Source organism: Temnothorax nylanderi, unplaced genomic scaffold (assembly GCF_030848795.1).
Source record: "Temnothorax nylanderi isolate EJ_2023f unplaced genomic scaffold, tnyl_v1.0 TNYL_tig1445_pilon, whole genome shotgun sequence".
In the NCBI taxonomy this organism is placed as follows: Eukaryota; Metazoa; Arthropoda; class Insecta; order Hymenoptera; family Formicidae; genus Temnothorax; species Temnothorax nylanderi.
In genome coordinates, this window is record NW_027250507.1 from 3,335 (window position 1) to 14,638 (window position 11,304).

General features: G+C 34.2%; 1 protein-coding gene and 1 pseudogene across 2 annotated transcripts; one reads left to right on the plus strand and one right to left on the minus strand.

Moving 5' to 3' along the window:
- Positions 1–6,625: 6,625 nt before the first annotated feature.
- Positions 6,626–8,156, plus strand: LOC139787342 (uncharacterized). 2 transcript variants are annotated; one of them, XM_071726443.1, is made up of 6 exons: positions 6,626–6,733; positions 6,952–7,078; positions 7,154–7,318; positions 7,423–7,612; positions 7,719–8,036; positions 8,109–8,156. In XM_071726443.1, exons 1-6 carry the CDS (start codon positions 6,719–6,721, stop codon positions 8,137–8,139), a joined length of 846 nt encoding a protein of 281 aa, XP_071582544.1. In that variant the 5' UTR covers positions 6,626–6,718; the 3' UTR covers positions 8,140–8,156. The 2 variants fall into 2 exon arrangements, with proteins under 2 accessions (XP_071582544.1, XP_071582543.1); XM_071726442.1 differs by having other exon boundaries at positions 7,719–8,156.
- A 1,353-nt stretch (positions 8,157–9,509) lies between these two features.
- On the minus strand, positions 9,510–10,687 carry LOC139787341 (uncharacterized; annotated as a pseudogene).
- Between the last annotated feature and the right edge of the window lie 617 nt (positions 10,688–11,304).

Sequence of the window (11,304 nt, forward strand, 5' to 3'; positions counted from 1 at the left end):
GTAATACAGCAGCGTGTTTATAATCCAGTAAGTAAATTAATAGCAAATTGTTGCCAATTTGGCATTAAACTCACTTACAAAAAACTTTGCCCATTTTTATAAAGGTTTTAGGCCCCTCGCGTCTAGTAACGAGACTTAAAATGAAAGATTATTGTTAGAGGATCGAAATATTTCTGTATAAACATAATCCTTTATTGTAAGTTAATACCGTTCAGAGATACACTCTTTGAAAGATTAGAAAAATGTACAAAATGGCTTTGTTTCATTCGATTTTTCGACGTCCTAGGCATCTCCTTGTGATGACGGATAATAAACTATTTTAATATATCAATTGAAGTACTTTATACAAATAAATTTGTTACTACTGATCCAGCTAATTGCAAGTTTCTGGATGTGAGTCAGGGATATTCAAAATAATTGATTGTAGCCATTACCTACCACTATCACCACGGAGAAATGTCCTGGATGCCGAGAAATCGAATGAAAGAATGCTATAAAGTATATTTTTTTAATGTTTCAGAGAGTGTATCTCTAACCATCAATGTCGACTTAGAGGATTATGTCTGTAGAATATTCTGATCCTCTAACAATAATTTTTTATTTTAGCAAAGTCTCGTTGTTAGACGCGAGGGTTCTAAAATAGACAGGGTTCTTTGGGGCAAATCCAATTATCAATAAAGTAAAATGTGATATAAAATAATGTAAAATCTCATAAAGTGAGAGAATGTAAATGTAATGTTTTATTATAAAATAACAATAAATATTTTAAAATTGAAAAATCTTCCTATACTTATCTTCCCGATAAATCATGTAATGGTCATCACCTGCGATGATGTTTAAAACTTTCAAAGAACTTTGTTCCCAATTGCAAATAACACTTAATATAATACTAAAAAGCAACGTACATTAAAATAATGTTTAACGCATTACATTTGTTTTGCTTTTTCACTTAACTTTTGCATATACTTACAATAGATTGGGCAGTAAAAATAAAATCAATAACTCAATAACATAAATGTTTTGTCGTTTATAGATCTTCACAAGTTCGAATTCCATTTCAACGATGACAAAATTTTTTCCTGTTCATATTTTTTATTGTTTCTATCGTATATCGACTGATATCTTTCGGGAGATCGTATCTCAAAAACTGTCACTTTACAGGATTCGTAAATTTTTGTTTTGTTGATAAGCAACAAACAAGATAGTTTGCTTTACTGTTCAAAAGTATAGTGATTTGGAATTAAAATACAGCTTTATATATATATTGTTTAATTTGATATTATTCGTGGGAAACAAACGCAAAAACGCAATTTTTATAGATACGACGCACTTCAAAATTGTAATCAAAGGAACAAGATACGACATATTTATTTTTAAATAACATTTATTATTGTCATTTAAAAATAAATATGTCGTATCTTGTTCATTTGATTATAATTTTGAAGTGCAAATTTGTCGTATCTACAAATACGAGAAAATGCGAGAAAATTTCGACAACTATAATTCATTTTTGGTAATCTATTTCAAGATAGGATGTAGACGTGTGTGTGAAGCTAGCGTCTCATTTTGCGAAAACTCACAAATTATTGAGAGTTCTGACTTCCTTTTCAATAGTTCTAGAGTTCCTGATAGTTTAAACAAATAGTTCTGGCCATTAAAGCCAAAAAACGCGTCAGTACAAACTGAGGGTTCACGCACCGTCTCACTTTGTCCTACACAAGTTCACACCTGTATCTCATCAGATTTTGCGAGATCTATAGTTCTATAACAGTTCTATAAAGAGTTCTGCCATATAAAAGCAAAAAAATTAATTATAAGGTACTAAAAAAAATTACAATGTAACGAGTGTACCGAGTTGAGACGCCAGTTGAAATCTCGGAGTTCCGGTTTATGTAAAATATTTTTCGAGTAGTTCTGAGCATATTAAAGCATTTTCTAAAGAGTTCCGAGCGTTAGAATCTTTGTGTTATATTTTAAAAAATTAATATTAACCGAAAAATAATCATGACGGAAAACGATGAGACGCTGTGCGAAATCTCGGAGTTCCGGTTCATATAAAATATTTTTCGAGTAGTTCTGAGCATATAGAAGCATTTTCTAAAGAGTTCCCGGCACTAGCAATGTTGTATAATTTTAAATAAATTAATAACGCTCGAAAGTCAGGAATTTATCGAAATGGGTGAGACCGCTGTCCGTATTTCGACAGTTCTGCACGTTCTATTACAATTTTCGTGTAGTTCTGAACGTGTTCTAACGTTTTTTCTAAAGAGTTCTGGCGATAAGCGTTATTTAATCATTTTTTAAATAATTTTTATTGCCCGAGAAAGACGCATTTACGGGTATATGGGTGAGACGCTCGATAAATTCCTGATTTTCGTTATTAATTTATTTAAAAATTATACAACATTGCCAATGCTCGGAACTCTTTAGAAATTGCTTCAATATACTTAGAACTATACGAAAATATTTTATATAAGCCAGAACTCCGACATTCCTACAGCGTCTCACCCATATACCCGTAATGCGTCTTCTCGGGCGATAAAAAATTATTTAAAAATGATTAAATAACGCTTATCGCCAGAAGTCTGTAGAAAACGTTAGAAACACGTTCAGAACTACACGAAAATTGTAATAGACTTGCAGAACTGTCGAAATACGGACAGCGTCTCACCCATTTTCGATAAATTCCTGACTTTCGAGCGTTATTAATTTATTTAAAATTATACAACATTGCTAGTGCCGGGAACTCTTTAGAAAATGCTTCTATATGCTCAGAACTACTCGAAAAATATTTTATATGAACCGGAACTCCGAGGTTTCGCACAGCGTCTCATCATTTTCCGTCCTGATTACTTTCGGTTAATATTAATTTTTTAAAATATAACACAAAGATTCTAACGCTCGGAACTCTTTAGAAAATGCTTTAATATGCTCAGAACTATACTCGAAAAATATTTTACATAAACCGGAACTCCGAGATTTCAACTGGCGTCTCAACTCGGTACACTCCCCTTAGGAAAATTTACTTAAAGTTTTTTTAAAGTTACTTAAAGTATTTTAAAGTATTATAAAGTATACTAGCCGTAATAATAGTATACTAATAGTATAATAGTAGACTAATAGTATACTGACAGCCGAGCGTAAAGTTTTCTTTAAGTTATTAACCTCAATAAAAACTTTATAAGCAGGTCGCAAATATACTTTAAATTTACTTTTAACAAACGTAATACTTATAAATATACTTTAACTTTACTTTTTATAAAGGTAATACTTAAAGCTGATTTTAACTTATGCGTGTTGTTTCAACAGTATACTTAAAAATACAAGTTCCTTTTTCACCACACTTGCACCATACGAGACATTAAGAAATGTTATATCATATATCAATTCAAAATTTATTACTCTTTTTAAACTGAATTTGTTTCTTAAGATGATTTTTGGAAAATTATATATTTGCGCTGGTTATGACATATGTAGACTATATATAACACTTACATCAAATTAAGAAGTAGTCTACCACGTAAGGCAGTTGGCTCACGATCCAGAAGTCCCGAGTTCGAATCCCACCAAGGTAAGTGTGTTTTTCAAATACGAGAAAATATTTATAATCATAGACTGCATCTTAAGAAACAAATTTAGTTATAAAATAGTAATAAAATTTCGAAATAAATAATTTTTTTTATTCCGGGTGAATATCGGAATCAGTGTCCTCTAGTATTAAGAGGACTGCAATCTTAAGTCTAGTGTCTCATGGTTAGAGGATATTCCTCTAGATTTTAAAATATCTTCTTGAGACCGTATTTCAGAGGAAAATCCTCTAAAATCAAGCGGCAGCCACTAAATGACAGAATATTTTTTTTGGGGTGATTAATAGTAATTGCATGAGTTAACTTAAAGTAACCTTTAAAGTATATTATAGAAATACTTAAAGTTTGGTTCGAAATCACTTCTAGTTTATCAATAGTTTATCAATAGTTTATCAATAGTAATTTCTTTGGCAAACTTTCTAGTTTATTTTAAGTTTTTTTAAGTAAATTTTTCTAAGGGTCGTTACATTGTAATTTTTTTTAGTACCTTATAATTAATTTTTTTGCTTTTATATGGCAGAACTCTTTATAGAACTGTTATAGAACTATAGATCTCGCAAAATCTGATGAGATACAGGTGTGGAACTTGTGTAGGACAAAGTGAGACGGTGCGTGAACCTATAATAGCGTCTCAGTTTGTACTGACGCGTTTTTTGGCTTTAATGGCCAGAACTATTTGTTTGAACTATCAGGAACTCTAGAACTATTGAAAAGGAAGTCAGAACTCTCAATAATTTGTGTTTCCGCAAAATGAGACGCTAGCTTCACACACACGATGTAGACACTTAGCTTTGAGGAAGCAGAAAAAACCGGAAATTGTGTAAAATCGACCTCGAATTGTGTAAGATACGACCTCCCGAAAGATATCAGTCGATATGTGAAAAATATATTTCTTGATTAAATTAATAAATTAAAATTTAAGAAATTAATAATAAAATAAAAATTAATTTTATAAACTAAAATTAAAAATATTAGATATTAATTAAAATTTAAAGAAAAATAAAAATTATAATCAATAATTTTATAAACTATAAATTAAAAATATTTTTGTAACATTCTTTGCGGTGTGTGTGGAGATGGGTATAGTATCGGTATTGTTAAATATTGATTATCAATTTAATTATGTGATTGTACGTTTCAGTTTCAGACTGCGTTTCAAGATTGAAAGTACGGCGCGTGTAGTTGACGAAGCGAAAGAATATACTTTTAAAATTCACACGAAAAATTGTTACTATATAGGTGAACAAAATTCAGCCTGACCATATTTGGCAGTTTAATTGATGAAAATATTAATTTTATAAAATTACCAGGGAAATTACATAAAAGTTTATTTGAAATTTTAATTGATATACAACATGAAACTTATTTCCTACACAGTATAAATAATAAATATAATTAATAGAATAAGTTTATTAAAGTAGCATCGCGAATTAAAATATTTATCCTTTATTTGTTCTTAAAAGAAATTTCTTATGTCATTTATGATTAAAAATATATAATTGATGCATGATTATTAACACCGAGATTAACACAGAATCCTATTGCGTCAAAAAGTTGCAACTATACATATACATAACCATTCAGAATTTATGAATTATTTTTTAATTATGTATTCGAAGTTAAGGGTTTTTTTTAAATAACCGCAATATTAATCGGATGGCAAAGTTAATTAAAAATAGCGGATATTAAAAATAAAAATGATAGAGTTTTTACTTTTGACATCCCGCCGCTATATGGCTCCGACATTTTGAATTTATCACTGAATTTAACATCAGATTAATATTTATAGCAACCTAAAAAACTCTTAAGTTTGAATAACAAAAAAAATTTCATAGTTTCTTAATTAATGGTCTATGTAAGTCGCAACTTTGATGCAATAGACTCTATGTTAATCATCAATATCTTTTTAACTACAATTGACATAACAAATTTCTAAGGGCTGAAAGTCCTAACAATTAACATACTTAATTTTGATTGCAATATAACTTCTCTAAAGGTTATTCTACATAGAAGTCGTAGTCGTGAGTTGTAAGAAATTGACCAATCACATTCCTAGTTGAGGACAATATTCAATCTGTGATTGGTTTCGGTTTAAGCCAATGAAACTGCTGCTTTTCTGTAAGAGCTGCAAGTTGATTGGCTTAAACCGAAATTCGGACCAATTTCTAGTATCGTGTACACAAGGCTTTACACGGCGCCGTTAATCGGGTTTAATAACATCGGTAGTTCTTAGACTACGTTTACATGACACCGTTAATCGGGTTTTATAACATCGGTAGTTGTCAGGAAGACCAATCGTAATCATTCTTCAGAAGAATGGAATAGCTGTGATTGACCGGCCTAAGAACTACCGATGTTATAAAACCCGATTAACGGTGCCGTGTAAACGGAGTCTTAGACTAGCCAATCACAGACTAAGACTGTGTTTACATGACACCGTTAATCGGGTTTTATAACATCGGTAGTTGTCAGGAAGACCAATCGTAATCATTCTTCAGAAGAATGGAATAGCTGTGATTGACCGGCCTAAGAACTACCGATGTTATAAAACCCGATTAACGGTGCCGTGTAAACGGAGTCTAAGTTTACACGGCGCCGTTAATCGGGTTTAATAACATCGGTAGTTCTTAGACTAGCCAATCACACTCAGGGTGGAGTCCCATGGAGCGGATTACGCGGAAGCGGAACGAGCGGATCACCAATCACGGGATCATTCTGATAGAACTCTTTCAAAGATTCCGTCGAAACGGTCCTGTGATTGGTGATCCGCTCGTTCCGCTTCCGCGTAATCCGCTCCATGGGACTCCACCCTTGGCTGCCTTCACATGCGGCGTAAGATTCGTACGCCAGCGTACGCGTAACTTACGCCAAACCATGTCAGCCAATCAAATAATCTCAGCTAACATACGCAAATCTGCCTAGTTATTTTACGCGTTTTACGCTATTGCCGATATGCCAAATCCAATTTCTCGCGTAACTGATGAAGTGACGTGTGTGTGTGTGTGTGTGTGTGTGTGTGTGTGTGTGTGTGTGTGTGTGTGTGTGTGTGTGTGTGTGTGTGTGTGTGTGTGTTTGCGGACAATCGCCGAGAGTAACATTCGTGACCAGACGGATTGGACGAATATAAAGAAATGGATGAAATTCGGGTAAGTCAACAAATTCTTCTAACAAATTCTATATAAAGTTTCTAAAAATAATCCATTCAATGCTTAGAAGTATTCGGTAATCGCTTGCCAGTATGACAAAATAATTTCAAGGTTATGCTCGATAATTATAGTAATCTGTCATTTGCATGTTTGGGCTAGTTTTAGCAATCTGCTGCGGCATATACATCTTGACTTATATATTTCCTTTTTTAATGTAGCACAAATGTGGATACTGCGGGTGGTTGTTTAGGTTTACCACAAACTTCACTGATCACGAATGCTTCAAAAATTACATCGAAGAAGTAGACCGCATCAACATTGACGAAAACTACGTCGTAACAATAGGTATGATTGCTGTATATAACTCTTTATGTATATTTTGTTCTATTAAATGAATTAATTAGTATAATTATTTAACAGTCGAAAACAATCCAACGGTTGTTGGCAAAGAAAATTTAAACGAGCTGTTGATCGAAGCAGTTAGAAGCAAGCGTGGGCTTTACGACTTCCGTCATGTACCTGCTTCAGAGAGAACTATATTGCGTAAAAATGCATTATGGATGGAAGTTTCAAATATACTACGAGGTATATTTTACACATGTAGAAAGCCTTTTCTTTTATTTTATTGTATATAATGCTTTAAAATGTAAATGAGTAGAATGAGCTTTAAAATCAAATTATTTATTAAGGATCCCTCAGTCCAGAAGAAGCTAAGGCTCGATGGAAATATTTACGAGATAATTACATAAAAGCCCGCAAGAAGGTTCGAGCGTACATACCCAGCGGATCGGCAGCTACTGTTGCTAATACCAATTGTAAGTCAAGGTTTCAATATTACGAGCTTATGAGATTCCTTGACGATTCATTGCAGACACGGCCGTAAGTTCTTACTTTTTAATATTTACATAACTATCATTCTTATTTAGTCAGAAATAAAAGAAAGTTTGTTACAGGTGTGACCCATTCATTAATATATGTATTTCAGGACAGTGAGTTCGTTGACAGATGCCAATGAAAGTGAAGTAGTAACTTCACTTGACACACAAAACGAGCAATACGAGAGTGATGCCATAGCTGGGGTCTTCGACGACACTTCAGATTTCAACTTCAGCTATCAACAAGTCTCCACAAACACATGCATTCCCCTATGTTCCTTCACGAACGCCGACACCTACAAATACTTCTCCACGTGCGCTCGATTCCATCGACGTTCTTTTACAAACCCCGACACCAACGAAAGACTTTCCATTGACATCAACTACAAACAGAGTGCCTACACGACCACGAACCACAGGATCGAAACGTTTGTTCATTTATATTATCATCTCTTAGTTTTTTTAATTACCGCGCGAATAACATTTTAATATCTTTGTAGAATCAGTACAAAACTCCATCGACGTTTATGAGCCGCCTGTTGCAAAAAGTATGAGTTTTTTTTACCTAAGTTCCTTACATATTAATGTGTGTCATAAAGAAACATTTTCAGTGTCAAAATGTACGTTGACGTATTTGCGTTCGTGTTTTAGAAAAAAAAAATGATGCTGGCCTTTCAAGAAGCTTTGATAGAAGCATAAGAGGCGGAAATGAGCCAGCAACACAACCGATTGATCCGCTGGACGGATTTCTTATCCGCTTGGGAGAAGGGATGCGAAAACTGCCATATCGAAACAGAGCCAGACTAGAAATACAGTTTTTGACATTGCTAGGTGAAATGGAAGATCGTTGCTTTAATCAAGATTCCGACGATCGAGATCAACGTAACTGTTCAAAAGGCATGTTTGAAAATGTTCGATAAGTCGCTCATTCCACATCATCATCGAACCAACACCTTTGAATGTGTTTTTTTTTATCAAAGATTTCGTGCCAAAAAATCCGTGCAATGTACAAGCGTAAGATAGTCCGTAGTCGTATAATTTTTTTTCGTGCCTACGTGTGATCAAAACGATTTTTTTTGTTAATACATTCATGAAATTTGATTTTATCGTCAAAGAGAGTGAAAAACTGATAAACATTCAATATATAAGATGTTAGTATTACGTAATCGTGCAAAACACTTTAGTTATGTTTTAGTTTTATATATTTTGGCGTAATGTTTAGTTTTTTATTCTAGAGAAAACATCTTTGCGGGGTGTTATAAATACATAGCACGGTAAAGCTAGTGATTTAATCTGTAAACAGATTGTTTTTTCTTAAAGTAAACCAAAGATTGTGATTGTACGTCACCTAACTTAAAATGTGATATTCGCTTGTAGTCACGTTACTGTAAGTAAAAGTACAAACAAACGCGTATATTAGTTAAGGGAATATATACAGTATATTATAATAGTGTATACGCATAAAGTATAATAGTATATAATGTATATTTTAAAATGTTAATCGTTGAATAATATGCATTGAACTGAACTTCTTTTATTAATAATTTATACATACAAGATATATTGCCTGTAACAATTATCTTGGGACTCGCTAAACGTTTTAGTCTTATCATTTTCATGTAGAAAATTCAAAGTGTATTATAAAAATCATTGTTAAGAACTTTTTGCCACTGCCAAGGTACTGCTCCGCCGTGTTCAAAGTATGACGCAAAATCGTTCCGGATTCTGGAAGCAAGTCGAGTGTGGGCGTTAGCTTGGCCAGCATTGTTAATTTCTTGCAATGCACCGCCAATCGAGGTTTCGTCATCTGTGCCAGTTCGAGTGTACCGCCTTTGGAAGTTCTGCAACTTGTTTTCATTCTTGATTATAAATTGTGTAAGCATGTAGTCGCTTGGACAATTTCACTGCAGTAGAATGGACGAGATTATTGGCCGCCGATAGATTCGCCATCGTGCCGCCAGAATTCCAAATGCACTTTCGATCACTCTTCTCGCTCGACTCAGACGATAATTAAGTTTTTTTCTGACGAGTTAATCGGTAACTTCGAGGGTACGGTCGCATCATATACTGCTTCAGTGCGAATGCCTCATCTGCCACTAACACATATGGTAAAGGGGGTCCGCTAGGTTCTATTTACTCGGTTGTGGCAAATTTATTTCATTTCTTCAAAACGTTGACCAACTTTGAGTTCGCAAAGATACCTCCCATCACTCTGTCTACCTTCGGCTTCCCAATGTCGACTAGTGTGAAGCAGTAATTGGCATCCGAACTGCTAACAAACTAATACTATGAGCCCCTTTGTAGTTATAATATACCGACCCGCTATGCGGTGGTGCTGAAAAGCAAACAGAAATGTTTTCACGGATTAATCTTCTAGCACTTCTCAGTATAAACAAATACAAATAAATTCTGAAAAAAAGAAATCACCTGAATCACCAACGTGTTTGCCATCTATTGCACCTATACAATGTGGGAAATTCCATTTTCTCTCAAATTCTTCCGCGATTCTCAACCAATCCTCTTCGTTCATTGGTGGCATTACAGATTCGTGGAGACAATTCCACAATACCTCCGCACGTTTCAGAACAATTTTTGAAACAGTGTTTACTCCAATTCTAAATGCATAGGATATTGAGGCCATACTGTCAACCGGATGCTAAGTAACGCAAACACACCAGAAGCCGTGTGCGAGCCGGTATTGGGTCTCGAACAACAATCTGTTTTTCAAGGAAAGGCCCAACACTATACTCAGCAACTGATCAAACATTTCTGTAGACATTCTACAGTAATTGTAGAACATTTCCTGGTCTTGTAGCTCCATTTCTTTAACCAGATTGTCACTTGCTCCTTGCAAATATCTTCGAAATTGGGTGAATATTGGGCGAACCCATATTCTTCGGCGTTCTTTTTCTTTCACGCTCTACTAGAAGTCTCCATAGTACAACGAGTTTCAATATATTCGTTTTCTAATTTTCCGGTGTTGAAGCGTTTGCTTCGCCTTTCTCCACTTCTTCAATCGTATGCCAATAATCGCTAATAAGATGTTGGAATCCATATTCAAGGAATTCCATGAACTCCCGAAAAAACGAGTTCGTCCAATATACTTATAGCCTAATAAAGATTAAGAAATAAAAATTTAGTTTTTTTTAGAGCAGAGGGACTAAGTATATTGACAAAAGTAATAGAAAAAATAATCTTTCCTACCTTCAGGATTTCCAGTAGGCAACAAAAAATTTAAATCCGCAAATGATCTCAAGTGATCTCAAATGATTGCAAGTAATGCAATCGTTGCCAGTGACAATAGGTTATGAATGCTATTCTTATTGCAATCTTAACCCCACCGTGCATACCGTTACATATATTGCGCTTTCACCACATTCGTACATGCAAGTACCATCAATCACAGGGCGCGTATTTAGCAATACGCTTAAATATTAACAACCAATAGAAATCACTTTAGTATTTCTGCTCTGTTGTACAACAGAAGGCCTGATCTGTCATTGGTCAGATTGTTACGCTTTACGCAAATTTACGCAATACGCTCCATGTGAATTGGGTACTTTTTAAATGGCGTAAGTTTGGCATATTACTAGAATACGCAGGTTACGCGTACGCTGGCGTACGCATCTTACGCCGCATGTGAGGCAGCCTTCATTCTTCAAAGAAGGGAATAGCTGTGATTTTGCCAGCCTAAGA